Source organism: Microtus pennsylvanicus, chromosome 5 (assembly GCF_037038515.1).
Source record: "Microtus pennsylvanicus isolate mMicPen1 chromosome 5, mMicPen1.hap1, whole genome shotgun sequence".
Taxonomy (NCBI): domain Eukaryota; kingdom Metazoa; phylum Chordata; class Mammalia; order Rodentia; family Cricetidae; genus Microtus; species Microtus pennsylvanicus.
This window is the reverse complement of record NC_134583.1, coordinates 26,527,337-26,550,547: the sequence shown is the minus strand read 5'-3', so window position 1 is coordinate 26,550,547 and position 23,211 is coordinate 26,527,337. Positions and strand designations below refer to the sequence as shown.

The 23,211-nt window shown below is 43.4% G+C and overlaps 1 protein-coding gene across 1 annotated transcript in view; it reads left to right on the top strand.

Annotated features, from left to right (window-relative positions):
* Positions 1-23,211, top strand: part of Lactb2 (lactamase beta 2) — a 37,406-nt gene that overhangs the window by 223 nt on the left and 13,972 nt on the right. Inside the window, exons 2-4 of the mRNA XM_075971399.1 lie at positions 7,229-7,392; positions 10,016-10,142; positions 21,681-21,859. Of these exons, the coding sequence (XP_075827514.1) occupies positions 7,229-7,392; positions 10,016-10,142; positions 21,681-21,859 (470 nt within the window). The remainder of the gene's footprint in view (positions 1-7,228; positions 7,393-10,015; positions 10,143-21,680; positions 21,860-23,211) is intronic.

Here is a 23,211-nt window from a genome sequence, read left to right as displayed (position 1 = left end):
GCAGCCAGCGCGGTCCTCGAGCTCCGCGGACGACGGAGCCTGAGCAAAGCACAGACTTCACGCTGCTGATTCACGGTTTGCTTGCTGTCTGGCTGCCCGCAGGGTGCCCGTGTTGAACTGGGATTTCCTGGAGTTAGTTTACGAGAGCCGGTGTGTTGGTGCACGCCTGCAAACCAGGGCTTGAAAGGCACAGGCAGGAGGGTTCACAGGCAGGATGGCCACAAGTTCGAGGCCATCCTGGTCTACATAGCCATTTTCAGACTTGGTAGGGTCATATAGCAAGGCTCTTACCCCCGTGCCCCAAAAGTTTACAGTATTTGCTTCTCTGTTTATATTTTACCCAGAGCCTTCCTTCCTGAAATCTGTGACAGTGCTGAAGCCATTTCCTTACAGTAGAGGGCAGAATTTTACTTCCAAAATTCAACCCAAGTCTGTAAAACAGAAAGAGCAACCCAGCCCATGAGTAGGAGAAACTAACTCCCTTTACTTTTATTTCTAATTGCGTATGGCAAGCAGAGCTTGTTTACATCTGAAGTCTCCGCTATATTTACCCTTCTCGAGTAAAAGAGATCGACAAGCAGCCGACTGTAAAGAAATGGAAGTATTTCAAGCAGGCAAAAGGTTAAACCAAGAGTAAACAAGGCCAGAGTCAAGTACAGGTCCTTTGGACTTCCTGCACTCTTGTGAGGGTTAGAAAACGAAGCATCAGAGAGTCTGAGCTAGGCTGTCCTCAGCCCAGTGAGTTCCCAGGCATTCTCTTCAGTGTGTTATTTAAAACCCATCCTGAAGTCAGTACCTAAGATCGAAATGGCAGATAGTTCCTTAGGAGAGCGTCCTGTGGGAAATCGGTGGATTGATCCCAGTAAATTCAACACAACCCGCTTTTCTTCGTGGGCTAAAATAGTGGCTGGTTTTGTATGAAAACCAGATGTAAGAAGTTGGTTTGCATTTAGAGACTAAACTGTGTGGAAAATACACACGGTATCCTTAAACTCTCAGTCACACTCAGTGTAACACAAATGCTTCTGCTGAGGGGGACATAAACCGAAGCTAACTGATGGAGAGTGGATTCATAGTCTCCCATCTTAAGCAGCTTAACAGTGACGAAGAATGATGCCCAGTGGGATCACTCGAGCTTTTTACATTATAATTTTATTTCTGTGGGTTATTTAAGCAATAAGTAAAGCTAACATAATTAACGTGCAGATGACGCTGTTCATTGTAAACTAAAGGGTGACTAGATACAAAAGTTAACTGGGTCCAAGTTAGGTGTTCCAAGATTTGTGTCCGCTGTTCCACTTCACAAAAAGCTCTAAGGTTATAGGTGGCCTCTGTCTGTATCAGTGAACTCAATACCATTTTTATATTTCCATTTCCGCTAACTTTGGGACCCACTCACCAGTCCCTCTTGGATTTGCTGATGCTGCATCCTCTCACTGTTTTTCTCACGTTCTCCACCTTTATCAGAACTTCACATTCCTCTAACTGCAACCCTAACTTCATTTTTAAAACTACACGTATTTGTGTATTGTCTTTGTAGGTATGTGTGTGGACTCACACACCGTGGTTGGAGTATTGATATCGAAAGATATCAATATCCCAGAGCTCTTTCCTCTCACCCTGTTATCCCAAGAATCCCACTCAGGTTGTCAGAGTTGGGAGCAAACACCCTCACCCACTAAGCTATGCCTATCCTAGCCTCTCATGATGATTAATCATGATGGTCAACTTTACTGAATTCAAAGTCACCTAGAATACACACTTTGGGGAAGGACTTCAAGAGTGGTGTAACCAAGGTAGAGCAAGCCCTCCCCTGAATAGCAAAAATATACCATGTACTCAAGTTCTAAACTGAATTCAAGAAAGAGAAAACAAGTAGATCACCAAATATTCTGCTCGCTCTTTCTCTCTCTGCCTCTGGCTATGCACAAAATATGACCAGCTGCCACTCCTGCTGCCGGAGCTAGAGTGGTTCTTGCCCTCACATCTTCCCTTCAATGATGGCCTGTATCTCAAACTGAAACAGATAAATCCTTCCTTCCGTCAATTCTGCTGGGCATTGTGTCACAGCAATGACAGAAGTAACTTATACATGCTCGTATTGGTTCACTATTGTTCAGGTGACCTCACCTGCTTCCTTGGTGTCGCCTAGCATCTGCTTATTAATAACACTCAAATTTAAACAGAAGCCCAACTTCATCAGATTCATAGTTGGATGTATTCTTAAATCTCCTGCATTATCAGTTTTTCAAGATGAGCTCATCTTTCCTATTAAAGTTAAGCCCAAACCCTTGAATTGGTGGTCCCTGTCATTCTAAACAGAACCATCCATGGATTTGATCAAACAAAATGCTTAACCACTCTCACTAACATTTCCCTCCTCCTGGCACACATCTAAGCCATCTTGGAAATCTGTGATTATTATCAGCCAGTTCTTTCTGGTAGACGTCTGTATTAGCCTGCTGCCTGGCTTCTCTGCTTCTACTTCTGTCCCTCAGTCCATCCATTCCCTCAATGTAGCCATCTTTCTCACCTTAAAAGGCTCTGGTCCAGCAATGCTGACCTTCCTGGCATCCCAGATGAGGCATCTCTTTCTCCCTCCAGGCTGTGGATTATGCTTTCTTCCTTTTCTACAAAGCCATCCCATTGTAACACAGCCGGGATTTATTTCTGGACTCCAGCAGTCCTGTACAGCAGTGGGAGTATTGTGAATACTTCCAGAGTATTTGTTACATTTTTCTCTTAACTTTTGCTTTTTTTTTTAATTCTTGGAGTACTGACAGCTTTAGCTGTTCATCCTGCCTTGTTTTCATCACTTTATAGATATCATAAGTCGCTAAATCCCTAGGAGACCTACTTTGATTTTTAATATGCAGGTACTCAGTAAGCATTTTTCAGGGTATTGTCATGTTCTTCCTCTGTTCAAAAACCTCTCGTCACTGAAATTCTAACCTTTCCTATCAAAATTGTACATGCTTTGAAGACAGACTTTGTGTATTATAATAGAAAAAAGCCATAGCATTTAGAATATTTTGGAGTGGATATTATTTTGAGAAGCTCATATGTAAGCACTATATTTACATAATTTGCTCCCTCCCACTTTTCTGTGTCTCTCCTCTCTCAAATTCATGGCCTCTTTTTATTTAGTCATATCTACATGTATCAATACATCTGCCAAGTCCCTTTAGCATTGTTCGTACATCTGGATGTGTGTTTAAGGCTGACCACTTAGAACTGAATCACCTAGTCTAGGCTTCTTCCCTGGGAAAGCTTGATTCTCCCTCTCAGCGGCCGTCAGTTGCCTATGGCGCTTTTTCTAGGAGTGAGGCATTGTGAGATTTCTTCCATCCACGTTAACACGTTGGCTGTGTTGTCATTTTTCAGGTCTTGTTTGCACGATCATATTGTTGAAGTTTCATGAGTGCAGGTTACCTGTTAGATGCAGACAACACTGTCTTGCAGCAGATATCCTGGGTCTTTGGCTTTTACAACCACCCCCCTCCGCCTGCTCCCCAGTGTTCTCTGAGCCTCTGTGTAGGGATTGTATTGTAGATTTATCAACTAGGTTGGACATTCCATGATCATCTGTCTTACCTACGTTAGAGTCCTGTTTGTTAGTGGCAAGACTTGGAAGGAGATGGCTATCTCCCTAGCATGCTTATCTCTACAGTGGCCTTCATAGTACCCACCCCATAGGGATGTTTGAGGATCTAGTGAAAGCTCGATGAAAGCATCCATTAAAAACAACAAAATTTTATCATGAAGAAAATCATATTGCAGTGTTTGTGTTGGCTGGTCTTATGTCAACTTGACACACAAACTAGAACCATCTGAGAGGGAACCTTAGCAAGACATCTTAATTACTGATGGGCTAGGGAGGGCGGTTCCATTCGTGAGATGAGTTTGGCAATTTCCTTTCAGTTTGAGAAGCACTGATGTTAACTGCACTTTAAAGGTTTAGTAGAGTTTACTTAGTAGATGTGTTTATTGCTAGGCTGAAATTTCTTTGTTATGGATGTAGGCAAGAATGTGTCTATTTCTTCTAGATAACCTATAGGTTATTTTGTTATGTTTTTGGTTTGGGGTTTGGGTTTTTTGTTTTGTTGATCCTCTGGATTTTACTGGGTTCTATTCTACTCAGGAAATCTATTATTTTCTGTACTTTCAGCACTGAAACTCCTGATTCCTACTCTGTTTAGGATTTCTTTTTGTATTTTCTGCAGAGCTGGCTTGGCAGTCATGAATGTCCTTAGTTTGTGGAGGTTGTCCTTGCTTGACTGGTTAGTGATGGCATCTCTGAGCTCGGGAAATGCAGTAGGTACCAAATTTTCTGCTTCCCCTAGAAGAGCAATGAAAGGTATCTATAGATAGATTTTTTTTCCTTTGGGCCACCAGTTCACAAATAATGACATGGAAACTTATTATTAATTATGAAAGCTCAGCCGATAGCTTAGGCTTGTTTCTAGCTGGCTCTTACAACTTAAATTAATCCGTTTCTATTCATATACATGTTGCACATGACTTACGACTTTTACCTTTCTTCCTGCATGTCTGTTCCCTCTGTGTCTGGTTGATGACTCTACTTTCTTCTTCCCAGAGCTCTCTCTGTCCAGAAGTCCCTGCTATTCCTCCTGCCTAGCTATTGGTTGTTTAGCTTTTTATTAAACCAGCCACAGTGACATATCTTCACATAGTGTAAAGAAATATTCCACAACATTTCTCCCCTTTGTCTAAATAAAAACAAAAGGTTTTAACTCTAACACAGTAAAACTATATACAATAAGAACAATTATCAGGTAAGAATTGCATTTACAGTTATAATGTTCAGTCCTTTTGTATTTGGCAAATTTAAAGAAAATATTCCATTATCTTTTATACTCTGTGAAGATGTGTTACTCTGATTAATAAAAAGCTAGGCAGGATTTCTGGGCAGAGGAGATGCTGGGCAGAAGGCAGAGTCAGCAGCCAGACACGGGATAACCAGGATGGGCATAATGGAGATGAGGTAAAGAACACATGGAAGGATGTAGATTTAAAAATATGGGCTAATTTAAGTTATAAGAATTAGTTAGAAACAAGCCTAAGCTATCGGCCGAGCTTTCATAATTAATAATAACTTCCCATGTCATTTTTTTGTGAGCCCAACTACATACAGGTACCTTTCTTCATCTCAAAGTAGGAGTGGAGGCATCAGTAATGACAAGTCCCTTGGAGTGTCTGCTGGTCACATGTAGATTTCCAGTCTAGATTCCTCTTTTGTTTGCACTAGAGCCAGTGATGGGGGTTCTTCATTCAGTGCTCTTAAGTTGGGAGCCTGTTGTTTTCTTTGTAAAGCTAGCATTCGGTTATTTCTGGACGTCTCTCTTTTTTTTATTCTGTTACTGTGGCCCTCTCTTGCCTTTCCACGTTTGCATCTCTGCTGTCGTGGGCTGGGTGTTTTCTTTGGTGGGACACAGGTGAGTGTACTCTGTCTCTGTTTAACCATCTTCTTTCTATCAAAGACCTTTCTCTTCCTGCTGTCTATCATCATCATCATTATTACTATTATTACATTTCTCTCCTCCTCTTCAAACCTTTCTCTGTGGCCTCCCTCACTCTCCTTCAAATTCATGACCTCTTTTTTTCACCAGTTGTTATAGCATATGTATATGTACACACACACACACACACACACACACACACACACATCCCTGAATATGACCTGTTCCTTTTGTGTGTTTTCACTTGTATGTGTGTTTTCAGGCTGCTTGGCACTGGACAACCAACTGATGTTCTCTCCCTGGGGAACATCACGCCCAGCTCTCCTCACTTGCCTCTCGTTCTTATATAGGGTTGAGGCCTCGTGTGGGCTTTTCTCCATCTATTTTGTTGTGTCTATTGGCGCCATCCCTGTTCAGCCCACATTTGGGCAGTTATGTGCGTGAGGCTGTATGGATGTGGTTTCTGATGTTACTAGGAGACAATCTCATAGCAAACTCCCAGGTCCTCTGGCAGTTACAATCTTTCTGCCCCCTCTTTTACAGTATTCTCTGAGCTTTAGGTATGGGAGTGTCTTGTAGATGCGTCCATGAGTACTGGGCTCTACAACTCTGTGTTTTGATTGGTTGTGGGTTTTTTTTTTAAAGTGGTCTCCATCTGTTGCAAAGAGAACTTTCCATGACGGGGGCTTGGTGGGGGTGTTTATCTGTGGATATCAGCCTGTTCAACAAGAGGGAAACTATAGCTGGTACTGGAAACCTAGCCAGCTATTCAGTGCCAGCGAGCAGTTATTAGGGGGAATCTACGGCCTCTAATTTAGTAAGCCAGCGTGATCCTAACGATAGTCTATAAATGTCTCCTTTCACCCACAGAGAAGACAGCGTTGCTCTAAGGGTGCTGTTAAGTCAAATTTTATGAGATACTTGAAGAATTTGTAAGCCAGCTGGAAGGCAGAATAGATAAGAACACATATTCTGGAATCAGAAAAACCGGAGTTTGAATGCTTATTCTACCGGTTTATTGCGGAGTGACTACAGCAGGCAGGTTGTCTAACTTCTGACTGTATGACAAAATGCCCGCCTTAGTGGAGTGCGCTGTTTCCTTTCATTGCTGTGCCAGGGCTCAAGATCCCTTCTGACAGCCCTGGTTCACATTTCCATCTAGCTGTAATTCCATTCTAAGAACTCTCTCTCAGTAAGATTACTTCAAACTGGGGGCTGGAGAGATGGCTCAGAGGTTAAGAGACTGACTGCTCTTCCAGAGGTCCTGAGTTCAATTCCCAGCAACCACATGGTTGCTCACAACCATCTGTAATAAGATCTGTTGCCCTCTTCTGGCTAGCAAGCATACAGATAAAACACTGTATACAAATAAATAAAATCTTAAAAAAAAAAAAAAAAGATTACTTCAAACTGAAGTAATATGTTAAAGGCAAAAATGTATATTTTCTCCAAATTTAATGCAAGTTACCTGTGTAAAAAATATGCTAATATGCCGGGCGGTGATGGCACGTGCCTTTAATCCCAGCACTCGGGAGGCAGAGGCAGGCGGATCTCTGTGAGTTCGAGACCAGCCTGGTCTACAAGAGCTAGTTCCAGGACAGGCTCCAAAACCACAGAGAAACCCTGTCTTGAAAAACCAACTATATATATATATATATATATATATATATATATATATATATATATATATATATATGCTAATGTGAACTCCAGGTTCCAATCGTAATTGTCTTCCATGTCGTTTGCAGGAGAATCCTCATTGACACTGGAGAGCCATCAGTTCCAGAATATATCAGCTGTTTAAAGCAAGCCTTGGTCGAGTTTGACACCGCAATCCAAGAAATCCTAGTGACTCATTGGCATCGCGATCATTCTGGAGGCATAGTAGATATTTGTGAAAATATCAGTAATGGTAAGCAGAAAGCATTAAGCTCACTGAGGAAGGTTATGCTTGAGAAATAATTTATAATTTAAGTTCTCACCTATGTTGATATTTAATTTTTTCTTAAGTTGATATGGCTTGAATACTGTCAACTTTAGCAGAGGTGACACGGAAAGCTGCTTTCTCTCAAATCCTCTCTCTTCCTTTGCCCCAGTGATAAAGCTGAGCTTTAGTTTAGTCTGGGTGACAGCTACAGGTCCAGACACAGGAACCAACCACCGTTCTGCATCTGCTATAGTCAGGCGCTGCACCGAGCGCTTCCCGTGGCACTGCAAGGTTGTCGCTGCTGTTGTCTGTTCCCAGCAGATCGTCAGGCCTTAGAACTTTAAGACGGTTGCTAAGATACATGGAGATCTGGGCGACATAGCAGCGTGTCGATCATTTCCTCCCTCCAAACCTGGGTAGTACTGAGAATTTACCTGTTCTTTACCCTGCTACCACGTCCCTAGATTGAGACATTCGGGTGCCCACTACGGAGCAGGGACTGTGAACAAAGTGACTATGTTTGCCAGGGAGCTTTCATTCTACAGACTGACCCGCCCTCGTCCAAAGTACACCAGCCTGCTGCCGCAGGTGACAAATGCCAGACTGGACCCCACGTGACAGGTGACACCCTGAGAGCGTTGCATAACATTGCCTTTGGGATTGCTCTAAGAGAGCCATAGTTTTAGGTTCTATATGAAATAACAAATACCTGTATAATTGCCATTTAGTTGATATAAAGAAAGTAGAAGAGAAATTTGACACACTTTTTATAGCTGCTAACATTTTTATGCTGTCTTGAGAAAGATCTTGTCCACCCTTCTGGGCACGACTGAAGCCGCACAGGCTGTGCAGACGCAGGCTGGTCGACACTGAAATGGTCCCATGATGCTCTGCAGCATCATCCTGTTTTTTCTCCTCTAAGTCCTCAGTCACTGCAGTCCTATTCCCTTCAGCTGTACTGTAGTTTGCCCTGCTCCGTATTGCTTTACTGTTCAGTTTTCAGTGCTGGCTACCAGGATTTGCTTTTTAGCTACATGTATTTTATAGTTCATAAGTGCCATGTATACAATTTCTTTGGCAAGACAGAGTAAAAATCTGATGACAGATTTTTTTTTTTTCAAAAACAACCAGTTTAGGGCAGGAGATTTGGCTCAGTGGTTGAGTGTGCCCTGCCCTTCCAGAGGACCTGAGTTCAGTTCTCAGCGCACTCATAACCACCTATATAAGTCCAGCTCCAAGTGCTCAGAGGCTGTCTCTGGCTTGTATGAGCACTGTACGTGTGTGCCATACATTCACACAGACACACACATACACACATGATAAAAACAAAACAAACCTTTAAATTAAAAAGAATTAGTATGGGCCACACTTCAATGACAGCACTCCGGAGACAGAGGCAGGCGGATCTTTGCATTTGAGGCCAGCCTGGTCTACAGAGCGAGTTCTTGGATGGCCAGGACTACACAGAGAAACCCTGTCCAGGAACAACAAGATAAAAACAAAACTAAAACCCAAACAGTAACTTGTCAATGTGTGTCTCCTCTGTTTCCAGCACCATTGCCCTGACCTGTGTATCTTCCAGTTAGACCGTTACAGTCATCCCTTCAGGTTCTGCTCCATCTTCCCCTCTACCCTCACCACTTCCAGCTGCCACACTGACCTGTTAATACTGTCACAGTATCTTATTAAAGACTGTACAGTGGCCAAGGTTAAATTCCTCTGTCCTGTCAGCTCATCTTGCCTGTAGAACTCTTCTCCATTCTTCCCAGCAGTATTCTGCACGACAAGACAGTCATGCTATGACACACCCACACCCCACCCACTCTCGTCCCCACACCTCCCCTGTACCTCTCCCATCCCACTTACCCTGTATACCATAGCTCAGCTTCTGTCCCCCCCTGAATCCTGTCTCAGTGCCACATTCTTTGCAGTGCTGTAGCTTTTCCCAGCTGGGCTGTCTCTTCGGGATGCCAGCAGTCTTCACTATAGGTCTTTGTCCCATGTGAACGATTCATTGCCCAGCTATGTCAGGTTTTAAGAACTTTTGTTCACTGTACTCGCTGTCCTGGTTAAATGACTGATACTGCGGATTAGTAAAGTATTGATTTCCTGTCTACCAGTGAGGAGTTGTGTGAGTTAAATTTATCTTAAAGGTTTACTGTGTTAGCCTCCAGGGCCCCTCTCAGCACTAACAGCACAGGCAGTCTTATTATGAGCTCCTGCTGTGACTCTCTTGCTGTTAAGTGGGCACCTACATAGAGAAAAGTGCTCACGTTCCAGCAAACTGTCTCCTCATCACCTCCCTGGTGTCAAATGCTAGCTGAGATTCTGGAGAACTACTTTGAAATTTCTGCACAGAATAGGAATGACTAGAAAAATCACAGAGGCTTTTATGTGACCTGCAGGGGCATGGGAGAATAAAACACTCTGGGAAAAGGTAAACTAGTTTCATCTGTGCGTGCACAGCTTCAATCTTCCTGTTTCCCTGTTGTCTTAGTGCCGGTGTTTTATGTAGCCGTTAGTGGGTGTTGCCTGTATGAACGCTGATCTCTTCAAAAACCGAATCATTTAGAGTGTAACTTAATATATTTACATGTTTCATGACCAGACACCACCTATTGCATTAAAAAACTTCCACGGACTCCTCAGAAAGAAGAAATTATAGGAAATGGAGAACAGCAGTACGTTTATATAGAAAATGGAGAATTGATTAAGACTGAGGGGGCCACTCTCAGGTAAGTAAATGTCCCTTGGGATAAGTGAGGGGCTGGTGTATATGTGTTATAAAGAGGGGTGAAGGCAGTTAGGTGTATTTGCCTGGATGTGTGAAGGATCGTGAATTTGACACATTTAATGCTCTCAGGAAAGAGAGAGGGCTTGCTTGCCAAACCAGAAAAGGAAGACGTTTCTGTCTACTCTCTTTGGTTTTCCCTTGTTTTTAAATTCATACCACTGTTCTACACAAATACAAATTGAAAAAATTAGGCCGAGGCATGATAGCTCACAGACATGGGAGGCTGATGCAGGATATTTGCCATGAGTTCAAGGCCAATTTATGCTACCTGTTAAGTTCCAGGTCCGCCTGGGCTACAGTGTGAGTGAGGCCCTGTCTCCAAAAGTAAGTTTATATATTTAAAAGTTAACATTTGCCCACTTGGATGGTTGAAGGACCTACCTGAACTCCAATGCAGGACCTTCCCAATGTTCTCATCTTGAGAAAGAGACCCAGACCTGTTTGAAATACTTTGGGGTATACCCATGACCCTTCATGGCCTGTGTCTGGGATAAAGCATTTCCAACTCCGATGTTTTGAACCTGAACTAGTGATAGTTCTCAGTCTCCTAGAATCTGTTTTTGACTTGCAATCTCAGCACATCCCTGTGTTCTGCACAAGGGATGGTACCCAGGGTCCCCTTGCGATCTCAGCACATCCCTGTGTTCTGCACAAGGGATGGTACCCAGGGTCCCCTTGTGATCTCAGCACATCCCTGTGTTCTGCACAAGGGATGGTACCCAGGGTCCCCTTGTGATCTCAGCACATCCCTGTGTTCTGCACAAGGGATGGTACCCAGGGTCCCCTTGCGATCTCAGCACATCCCTGTGTTCTGCACAAGGGATGGTACCCAGGGTCCCCTTGTGATCTCAGCATATCGCTGTGGTCTGCACAAGGGATGGTACCCAGGGTCCCCTTGTGATCTCAGCACATCCCTGTGTTCTGCACAAGGGATGGTACCCAGGGTCCCCTTGTGATCTCAGCACATCCCTGTGTTCTGCACAAGGGATGGTACCCAGGGTCCCCTTGTGATCTCAGCATATCGCTGTGTTCTGCACAAGGGATGGTACCCAGGGTCCCCTTGTGATCTCAGCACATCCCTGTGTTCTGCACAAGGGATGGTACCCAGGGTCCCCTTGTGATCTCAGCATATCACTGTGGTCTGCACAAGGGATGGTACCCAGGGTCCCCTTGTGATCTCAGCATATCACTGTGGTCTGCACAAGGAATGGTACCCAGGGTCCCCTTTAACGTTGTCACTGCTGTTCACCTTTACCGTTTCCCTGATTCCTCATCACGCCGCCTTAGATTCTGCCTAAAGTGTTTGTCAGAGGCAGTCAGATGCTCAGTGGATGAAGACATTGGGTGACAAGCTTGCTGGCCTATGTTGAGTCACTCAGACCTCATGATAGAAGGGAAAGAACTGACCCGCAAAATCTGTCCTCCCACCTCCACACACACCACGCCCCCACCCAATCCCACAGATAAATAAACGAAAGTGTAATTTGAGCAGAATTAAAATGAAGCATTTGCTAGTGCTATTCCCTCTCTGTGTCTTCTGCTGCTGTTTTCTCCCTAGCCATCTCTAGGCCTTCCCCTCTCTAGTTTCCCTTGTACCCATTTCACCTGGGCCTTTGATGATTGCCACCAGCTACAATGTCTGCTGTCCCTGCAGTTCCACCGTCAAGCCCCAGACCACATTTCTGCTCTTAGCTCCCGCTACCCCACTCACAAGCACCATCAGCTGTATGTGAAGCCTCGGGCATGTCAGAGGCCCGCCCCTCTGGTTATGTCTTCCTGTTGTCTGAGCACTGCTTCTGTCGTCAGACTTAGCTCCCCGGCACACTATTGTTTGCCCGGCTCACACGTTACTGTGAGTACTTTGCCTGAGCAGAACTCACTGCCCCTCCACTCTCTCTTACAGCTCCTACTATATCTCCCAAGCACTGAGCAATGCCACTGGAGTTTGTGTATGTGAGCGGCATCTCCTCCGCTCTGACAGTTTGCGGTAGCAGCGTATGCCAGTTGCCATAGCAAGCTAGCTTAGAAACATAATGGTTCCAACATTAAAACAATGTCTAAGTCATTAAGTCCAGAAAGGATTCCTGATTTGTGAGTGACCTTTAAGGTGTTCAGCAGGACAGTGATTCAGGTTCCTTTGACTTGGTGACTCCTTACTCCTCTGCACTTGGCTGTCAGATCCCCACGCTTAGCTCAGAACAGCAAATACTAAAGAACACAGAGAAGATGTCATGTGGGAGGTTTCAGGGGCCAAGGCTTCTGCTCCATGAGCTGTAACTGCAGTCATGTTCCACACCTGACTGTGTGACGCAGGGACATTAACTCCATGCCAAGGTCCAGGAATTTGTAAAAAAAAAATTCCTGGTATAATTTCTATACCAGCTAGTTAGGGGTGTGTTTCTTAAAATACTCTTGCTAACACACACACACACACACACACACACACACACACACACACACACACACGAGCTGTGCTCAGTACCGTGGCCTTGCCAAGCATCTCAAAGGCCCTAGTGTCTACTCCTGATGCTGCAGGAGAACAACACACAGAACAGATAGACAGGTGCTTGGCTGCATTCTCTCATAATAACAGATTTTCCGTTGCCGTGACAAAACGTGTGATCAGAGTGTTAGCGTTAGTCCACATGGCAAGGCACAGCTATGCCGGGAGGAACGGCTGAGTGCCTACATCCTCATCTGCAAACAGAAACAGAAAGGGCTCTACCATCTGTCCCTAAGCATATGTTTCTGTTGTTGCTTTTTGTTTTCTAAGACAGGATTTCCCTGTGTAGCCCTGAACTGCCCTGGAACTTGCTCTGTAGACCAGGCTAGCCGCAAACTTAGAGATCCATCTGCCTCTGCCTCCCAAGTGCTGGGATTAAAGGCGTGTACCACCATGCTTAGCTTAAATTTTTAAAAGCCTTTATAGTTCCAATATTTAATATTAAGGATTTGGCTACTTCTTATTTTTTGGCAAAGGGGAACTCCAACTTATAGTTATTTTATTTTCTTCAATACTATAATTTAATAGCTAATTTGTCAAAGGTCCTACAAATTCTAGAGAGATGAACTTGTTGGGTTTTGCCATAGCTTCCACGTCTTTCTAGCACTTGTACAGTACTGAAGCACAGTTCCTCTTCTACATGTTACTGGTTCAATGTGTTTCTTATTCTATCCTTTAATATATTATTCACTACTGCTTTGTTTTTGTTTTTGTTTTATTTTTGTTTTGTTTTGGTTTTGAGATAGGGTTTCTCTGTGTAGCTTTGGTGCCTGTCCTGGAATCTCCTGTAGACCAGGGTGTCCTTGAACTCACAGATATCTGCCTGCTTCTGTCTCCCTAGTGCTGGGATTAAAGGTGTGCACCACCACCCAGCTGTCACTACTGCTTTGTAACAGTTCTAGCAAGTTGGTAATTTATTAGTCAAGTATCTCCAAAGACACAGAATAAAAATTTGTTTAAAAAAAATTGTTTAAAAGTCAATAGTGGAGAAGAGCAAGAGAAGCTCCAAGTAAGAGTGACAGAATTAGTGAGAGCCTGTCCAGACAGGATGGAGCAGTTAGAAGGTAGGGGACAGCAGAGGGTCAAGTAGGAACTCAGGGTCACATCATTACTGTGTCCAACAGAACCAGCTGGTAAGCTATGCTTACTGGCCCTCTCCTCTACTCCGGTTTATTGCATGCGGTCTTATTTGGGTAGTTTTCCTTGTTACCACTAATTCAACTGTGATGACATAAGTCTTCCAGGGTGTGTAATGTAGCAGGGATTCCCTCCATTACAGCTTCCAGAAGAGCCTTCCGTGTGTGCCTCCTAACTCCTGGTGGGCTTCATGTCCTCTGCACTGGCTTTCCTGCAGGCCTCCAGCCACTGTCAGTGCAGACACACACACACACACACACACACACAATCCCACAATCACACTCACTCACTGCAGGTGACTTCCCTCTTACCTGAGCTTCCCTTCCTCTGGTTTTCTAACTTACCCCTTTCTTTTTGAAAGCTCGTGTCCAGTGGCTCCTGAAAGTGGAGTGAATTGTTGAGGCCTGTGCTAGTCTTTATCATCAGACTGGTTTTGGACCTCCAGCCCCCAAATAATGACACGGAGACTTTATTAATTATGAAGCTTGGCCTTTAGCTTAGGCTTGTTTCCCGCTAGCTCTTACAACTTAAATTAACCTGTTTCTCTCTGTGTTCTGTCACATGGCTCTTTACCTCCCCTCTATTCTGTGAGTCTGACTCCCTCCATGTTTCAATGGCATCTCCAAAAGAGACCATTCTTCTGCTCCGCCAAAACAAAGGAAAACAACCAAAACAGAAACACGCGACACAAAGTCCCTACCTGTACTTCCTGGGCATCCCTTTCTCATCGTCCAGGTTCCCCCTGACTCTCTATGATTACTTTCTGTCAACTAGTTGCTAACTTGGTCTCCTGACCCAAGGTTAATTTTATTTAATTAATGCAAATGTGGACTTGGGGTTCACAGTGTGATTGAATATCCCACGACAGAGACCTTCCATGTCTGACTGTGTCTTTTAAAGTGCAGCCTTAGGCTGAGATGTCACTTGTTTGCCTGGCATGCACAAGGCCTTGCAAAATTAAAATATAACTTGATTTAAGATATGCTGAATGGCCGGGCAGTGGTGGCGCACACCTTTAATCCCAACAGTCAGGAGACAGAAGCAGGCGGATCTCTGTGAGTACAAGACCAGCCTGGTCTACAGAGTGAGTTCCAGGACAGCCAAAGACACACAGAGAAACCCTTTCTCAAAAACAATAAATAAAGATATGCTGGATGAATTCTAAGTTACAGGTGGATAGAAGTAAGAAGCTTTGGTGTGTTTCTGCCCAGTGAGATGGCTACAGGCAATGTTGATGTACTGTCAGAAAGCTAGAAGAGCCAGGTGGTGGTGGCGCACACCTTTAATTCCAGCACTCAGGGGCAGAGGCAGGTGAATCTCCGTGAGTTCCAAGCCAGCCTGGTCTACAAAATGAGTTCCAGGATAGCCAGGACTGTTACACAGAGAAACCCTGTCTCGGAAAAAAACTAAGAAAGAAAGAAAGGAAGGAAACTAGAAAAAAGGATTTTGAACACTTTTACCATAAATTAGCAGTGTTTGTAGAAATAGATATGCTTAACCTTATTTAAACATTATATGACATAATATATGTTTTTAAACACCACATGGTATGCCATAAATAAGTACAGTTTTCATATTTTATGTCAATTCAGTTAATTAAAAATGGTTTTGTTTTTATGAGGACCCTAAGAGAGACATACATAGATCTAATCTACATGGGAAGTAGGAAAAGACAAAATCTCCTGAGTAAATTGGGAGCATGGGGACCTTGGAAGAGGGTAGAAGGAGAGGAGGGGAGGAGAGCAGAGATAAATGTAGAGCTCAATAAAAGAAAGAAAAAGTTGGAAATCAAGTGGAAGGAAAAAAGGGTTTTGTTTTTAAGTTTCTTGATTGGCCGTAGTGGCATACACACCTTTAACTCCAGCACCTGAGAATCTGAGGCAGAAGAACCATGAGTTAGAGGACAGCTGAGGCTGCAAAGACAACACTGTCAGAAAAGAGACATGCGTGTGTGAGTGGATGCGCGTGTGAGTGGGTGTGTGAGTGAGTGAGTGTGTGAGTGAGTGTGTGAGTGAGTGTGTGAGTGTGTGGGTGAGTGCATGCATGAGTGAGTGGGTGAGTGAGTGCGTGTGTGAGTGGATGCTGTGTGAGTGAGTGTGTGAGTGTGTGAGTGAGTGAGTGTGTGAGTGGATGCGTGTGTGAGTGAGTGTGTGAGTGAGTGTGTGAGTGTGTGAGTGAGTGAGTGTGTGAGTGAGTGTGTGAGTGTGTGAGTGAGTGTGTGAGTGAGTGTGTGAGTGTGTGAGTGAGTGTGTGAGTGAGTGTGTGAGTGTGTGAGTGAGTGTGTGAGTGAGTGAGTGTGTGAGTGAGTGAGTGTGTGAGTGAGTGAGTGTGTGAGTGAGTGTGTGAGTGAGTGTGTGAGTGAGTGTGTGTGTGAGTGTGTGAGTGAGTGTGTGAGTGAGTGTGTGAGTGAGTGTGTGTGTGAGTGTGTGAGTGAGTGTGTGAGTGAGTGTGTGTGTGAGTGAGTGTGTGAGTGAGTGTGTGAGTGTGTGAGTGAGTGTGTGAGTGAGTGAGTGTGTGAGTGAGTGAGTGTGTGAGTGTGTGAGTGAGTGTGTGAGTGAGTGTGTGTGTGAGTGTGTGAGTGAGTGTGTGAGTGAGTGTGTGTGTGAGTGAGTGTGTGAGTGAGTGTGTGAGTGTGTGAGTGTGTGAGTGAGTGTGTGAGTGAATGGATGCGTGAGTGAGTGAGTGTGTGAGTGAATGGATGCGTGAGTGAGTGAGTGTGTGAGTGAATGGATGCGTGAGTGAGTGAGTGTGTGAGTGAATGGATGCGTGAGTGAGTGAGTGTGTGAGTGAATGGATGAGTGAGTGAGTGAGTGTGTGAGTGAGTGAGTGGGTGAGTGGGTGCATGCATGAGTGGATGCGTGAGTGTGTGAGTGAGTGGGTGAGTGGGTGTGTGAGTGAATGTGTGAGTGATTGGGTGAGTCATTTTGTTTGTGGATGCAGATTAGATTCCAAGTTGAAATTGTTTCATTTTGTAGGTAAGGTTTTATTTTCTTCTACTTTCAATGTTGTATTTGATAAATATAGGCCCTTCTGAATATTGATATTTCTTGTTATCTGTTTTTTTCTGGGCATCATGGGGGAATTTCTTCTTATCCATCTTTTCCCGAGAGTCATAGTTTTGTGCTTTAGTGCGTTTGTAGCTTTAGGTTCTGATAGGGAGAAAACTGCTCATGACCTATGTTACTGCAGACAGACTTGAAGGGGTCCATGGAGATAGATACAGGGACCCTTCCAGTGAGGCCATGCTGTGGAGTAGAGCATTGGGCTCCACCACAGCTTAGTAAGCACAAGTAGGGAGTGAGCCAGGGTTCTGGTAGCCACAGCAGAACATTTCTCCTGATCTGGCTCACTCAAATTAGCTTCCTCCAAGACAGAGAGGAAAATTCAGTGTCAGGCCAAGTCAGCATAGGGGAGCAGTGTCTCCTCCATCTTCTAAGGGCCCTTGGCTAGATTGGAAAATAGAATTGACAAAGACAGAGACTGACAGGGAAAAGTAGCTTTAATGTCTTTCTGAGGCACTGGGGTATTCAGAAGTAAAGGCCCAAATTAGCAGGGAACACGGCTTCTTTTTATGCACTTTGATAGAGTAAATAGTCATAGAGAAGTGTGACCAGACAAGAGGTGACCTAGGCTTAGGGAGCTGTGCAAGGGTTGTTTGCTCAGATTCTTCAGAAGTAAGGCTGTCTGTATCTGAGCATGAAGCTGGCACCTCTCAGAGGAAAGTCAAGAACCCCTTATTTGTTTGAAAACTTAGTCAAAGCAGGAAGGCATTGGGAGTTCAGAGAAACTCTCCTGTTTTCCTGTGTCTCTGATGCCCCTGCTTGGCCCACTCAGGATGCTGGAGGGACCATACGTCAGAGGAGGCTGGTACAGCCCTGTCAGTGGAAGACCCTGGAGTCTGCAGAGGTGGCTCTGTGGCTAAGAGCACCGGCTGCTCTTGCAGAGGACCCAGGTTAGGGTCCCAGCACCTGCGTAATGATTCAGCCACCTGGAACTCAAGTTTAGGGGATTCTACGCTTTCCTGTGAACACTCTAGGCACTAGGCATCCATATGGTGCACATATAGATATGAAAGCACAACACTCATATACATGAAATAAATACACTTTTTAAAAGAAAAAGAAAGAGCCGGGCGGTGATGGCGCACGCCTTTAATCCCAGCACTTGGGAGGCAGAGGCAGGCGGATCTCTGTGAGTTCGAGGCCAGACTGGTCTACAAGAGCTAGTGCCAGGACAGGCTCCAAAACCACAAAGAAACCCTGTCTCGAAAAACCAAAAAAAAGAAAAAGAATTCATGGGAGCCTGACCAAAAGTTTTTACCAAAGGAAGAAATCTTTATCCAATTCCAAATAGGAAATACGGCTTTTGATTCTAAGAGTTTTTCTTGAAGTTGCTCCTGATTGCATCCTCTCGCCTGCTTCTTAGCTGATTTACTAGCACTCCGGGTCTTCTGTCAGAACTCCTGTGCGCATCTGCTCCATTCCCCCTCCTGATCGCCCTCACTTTCCTTCTCCCTACACCTGGGAGGTTTGTATCTTTGCTCTCTCACTATCTTCATCTTGCTTTACAATCAGTGGGATTTGTTTTCAAAGGTTTCTTCTTTGCGGTTTCTTGCCGCTAGATTCCTTTGCTTTTTCTTACCCATTGCATGCAGTGTGTTCTGATTATCTTAGTTACCCTCTCATATCTCCTGGTTTTCTTTTTTGATGAAAACTGTAGAGCCAATTCTGAGCCCTGAGGATTGGGGACAGAGGGTTGGCAGCATGAGCCTCAAGGTGCCTAATCTAGATGAAGTGCTTTGTTGGGAACCCATCTTTGACAATGGAGCCTTTCCCAAGGTTGTAAATAACTTAGAAAAGGCTTTTTTGAGTTCTTCAGAAAGGGTAAAGACCTCACCAACAACATTATGCAAACTGATGTGGAGAGGGAATCTACCTGTGTTCAAGTAATCTTCATTTTCTTCACATACTATCTCTGCTTCCATCCGTGCCTGTTTTACACTTTTGGAAGATCGAGTCCTCTGTTGACAGGCTTAGATCACAGTCAAACTGCTCAAAGTAAGAATGGAACTTGAATAGCTGGAAAGTTCCTATTTTGGGGCTTTGTTTGAGATTCTTAGTGTTGAGGATTAAACCCAGGGCCTCACATGGTCTACACTGAGGTATAGCCACAGCCCTGAATATTTGTTACACAGGTTTTCAATCTTTTGTTTGTCTGTTTGTTTATTTTAACCTCCTTTCCCCTTCTGCCCCCCACTTCTCCCAGATTCCTGATACCCCACATCCGTAGCTTTCAGGGATTTCTCTCAGGTGATCTAGGCTGTTCTCATCTTTCTCTGTGTGTTTAGGTCTCACCTCTCATTTCAGCATCTGCAGCTCTGGAGTTGTGGTCTTCCCGTCCATTCTTTCCCTTCCTGGGAGGCTGTGCCATTACAAAAACAAAGAAAAAACCTTTCCTGATAATCTCATTGGAGTTTAAGTAGGTAAACAGATGCAGATATACACTCTGCTATCTTTAACCAAAACCCAGCATTGAGTCCCTAAGTTTTAAATATAAATATGCAGTTATATTTTCCCTACCACCTAAATCATTCATTATTGAAAGTTTTACTTAAAATATTCCAAGAGCATAAAAATTAATCTCTAAATCAGACAGAACGGTAATGTTTCCGAAGCTAAGTAAAATTAAGTTTGAACTTCATTCTTCCGCTATGAATTGCTACCTTCTGTGTCACTATATAAAACGGAGAGGGTAGTGGAACTACCCCAGGGCAGTGTATAGGGTAAATGTGCAGTCCTCACAAGCCCCTGAAGTCAGCGCCTAAGACCAGGAAACCTATGGGCCAAGATCAGGTGCCACTAAGAGCTGAGTGCTGGGACTAGAGGGAGCCCTGCTTGTCAGGAGACTGAAGGGTGAACAAGCAAGGCAGTGTGCAGCCTATGAAATGCGAGTGTAGCTCAAGACACATGAGTGAAACAGGGAAGCCACCAGTCCCAAGGACGAAATCTTTATGTGGCTGAGAAGTCAAGAGGTGCTTTGCAGAACAAACTAGTTAGACTTTTTGTTTTCTGTTCGTATAGATATAAAACTTATGTAAATATAAATAAAGCTCTTGAACTGTTGTTTCTCATGACTTAAAGATGTCATAGTCAGTTTTGAAGTTTAAAGGGTTTTTGTTTGCAATATCAGTTATAGACAATAATGGGTTTCATGATGACATTTTCATTTACGCAAAAAATGCATTTCCTACTTACCCCTTTACTATCCTCTGTCGTCTCTTGCTCCCCTCCCACCCTGCTGACTCCTTTCTTCCTCCCAACTAGTCCCCCTTCGACTTCCACATCATTTATTTCTCTCGCTCTGTGTGTGTGTGTGTGTGCGTGCATATGAGTGTGCATATGCATTTCTACCAATGAATTTGATTAGGATTACTTACAAGGGCATAGATGAAGGGTTATTTAGAGCTTGGGCAATCAAACCAGTGGCTGCACTACCAAAGAAAAGCACACATCAAGTTCTACATTCCCATATTTAGAACTATTTATGGGTTCTCATGTGAATCTAAAGGCTTCTGTATCCTTGTTTCTGTATTACATTGTTTTAAATATTTTTATTGTTTACAAACACTCTTGATATTAATAGGCACCTCACCTTTATTTATTTAGGCTTTTTTAGTGAGTGTTTGCACTACATATATGTGTGGTGCTGCAGAGGTCAGAAGAGACTGTTAGATTTCCATGGAACGAGAGTTAGAGATGGTTGTGAGCCACTGTGTGGGTACTGGGGACCAAACTTGGGTTCTTTACAAGAGCAACAGGCACTCCTAACTGCTAAGTCATCTCTCCAGCCTCTTACCTTACCACTTACCTTAAAAGTAAGTGGAAATATGTTGGCTGAGGTTTCTATCCCACCCGATCCCACAGCCGTTCCACCCCAAAGAAACACATAGAGGTCTACATTAATCATAAGCGGGTTGTCCTATTAGCTCAGGCTTCTTATTAACTCTTTCTCCATCTTAAATTAGCCCATGATTCATGTCTGTGTTAACCATGTGGCTTGGTACCTTTATCAGTGAAGCATTCTCATCTTGTTTTCTCTGCATCTGGGTGATGACTGCAGACTGACCTTTCCTCTTCCCAGAATTCTCCTGTTCTCATCGCCCCACCTTTACTTCCTGCCTGGTTGCCCTGCCTATTCTTGCCGCCTGACTAGTGGTCAATCATCAGTTTACTAAAATACAAGTAACAAATCTTTGCAGGGTTGTTCCACAGCAGAAACAAATACATTTAACGATGTTTCTCTTAAATTTTATATAAATACTAGTAAATTTATTTTTGAAACTTATAGCATTGTGCCAAATATTTATATAGAGCACTTAGGTATTTGCCTATGAATAGTATTTAATATCATAGAAAATATAATAAAGTAACGAAAACGTCAAAAGTCAGTTTTGTTTTTATTTATTAGTGAAAGAAATTGAAAAGCTGTGTTCTTACTAAAAGTACTATTTCTCAGTAATCTTAGTTTTAACTTTTTTATATTTTCATCCATGTATTTCAAATTTGTTCTTATCATCTTTTTATTTATAAGACAAGAAGAAAATATGCTATTAAATTTGTACTTCTGAATAAGAAATGTGATCTAATAGGGAATATTTGTCTGTGCTCAACTTTCCATGAGGAACCTCAGAAAAAACTGGGATAATGAGATTTTTGACTTGTTGGTAGCATGTTAATGTCTTGTCTAAAGATAATAGAATTATTTACTTTGCAACATTTTCCCCATGCCTAAGAATTCATACTTATTGTTTTGTGATTTATAACTTCTGTTTTTGACTAGAGTTATACACACTCCTGGCCACACTGATGACCACATGGCTCTATTCCTGGAAGAGGAAAATGCCATATTTTCTGGGGATTGTATCCTAGGAGAAGGAACAACGATATTTGAAGACCTCTATGATTATATGAACTCCTTGAAGAACTTATTAAAAATCAAAGCTGATATTATATATCCAGGTGAGTAGTGGTTTTTAATCTAGCAAGCCATCTTTTCACATGAGAAAGAATGTTCATTTGGCTTATCTCTGAGTTGAAATATATATAGACAACTTGAAGTTTTTGTATTAACATATGCTAAGTGTTCAAGTACTTGGTTTCAGGATGATATTTTCATGCATGTTATAAAATGTGCCTTCATCATATTTACCTGCATTACCTTCTTTTACTCCCTTTTCCCACCGTTCCTCTCCTGCAATTTTCGTTTTTTGAAGATTTTATTTTTAATAATGTATATGTGTTCAAGTGTGGATTTGCACATCTTAGTGTGGTGTCTGTGGAGGTCAAAAGAGGGTCCCCTGGTGCTAGCAGGTGTGAGCTTCCCAACTGGAGTTCAGGAAACTGGACCCAGGTCTTCTGTAATGGTAGTTCATGCTCTTCCCTCGGATCTGTCTCTCCAGCCACCTCATTCCTTTTTTTTTTTTTAATCTTGACTACAGTTTCTTCTCCCTCCTCTCTTCCCAGTCCCTCTTCCAACCTCACTTCCTCCCACCCACCCCCAAGCCTCTCCTCCTCTGTTTCTCTCCAGAAAAGGGCAAAACTCCCATGGATATCAACCAAACATGGCATATCAAGTTGCCGTAAGACTAGACATCTCTCCTCATATTAAGGCTGGGTGAGGCAACCAAGTATGAGGGAAAGGGTCCCAAAAGCAGGTAAAAAGAGTCATAGACAGCCCTGTTCCCACTGTTTGAAGTCCTACAAGAAGATCAAGCTACAAAACAGTAACATATATGCATAGGGGCTAGGTCAGTCCCATGCCAGCGCCCCAGTTGTTGCTTCAGTCCCTGTGAGCCCTATGAGCTCAGGTTAGTTGATTCTGTGAGTTTTCTTGAGATGTCCTTATCCCCTCTGGTTCCTACAATCCTTCCTCCCCCTCTTCCTCAGGATTCCCCAAGCTCCACCTAATGTTTGCCTGTAAATCTGCATCTGTTTCCATCAGTTACTGGATAAAGGCTCTGATGACAGTTGGACTAGGCACCAGTCTATGAGTAGAGCAGAATATCATTAGGAATATTTTACTGGCCTTTTCTTTTTTCCAGTCGTGTTTGGTTTAATCTAGATGCTAAATATGAGAGAAACGCATGATACTTGACTTTCTGAGGTTGATATAATGATCCACCCATTTTCCAGCAAATGATTTCATTCTTACGGAATAATAAGATTCTATTATATATAGATACTTTTTTTCATTTCCTTTCATCCATCAACAGGCACCTGTGCTGATTCCAAAACTTGCTGTTGCAATTCTGTGCCAAGATAAGTGGGCATTTAGGTATGCCTGCTGCATGTGACTGTTCATCTCTTTGGGT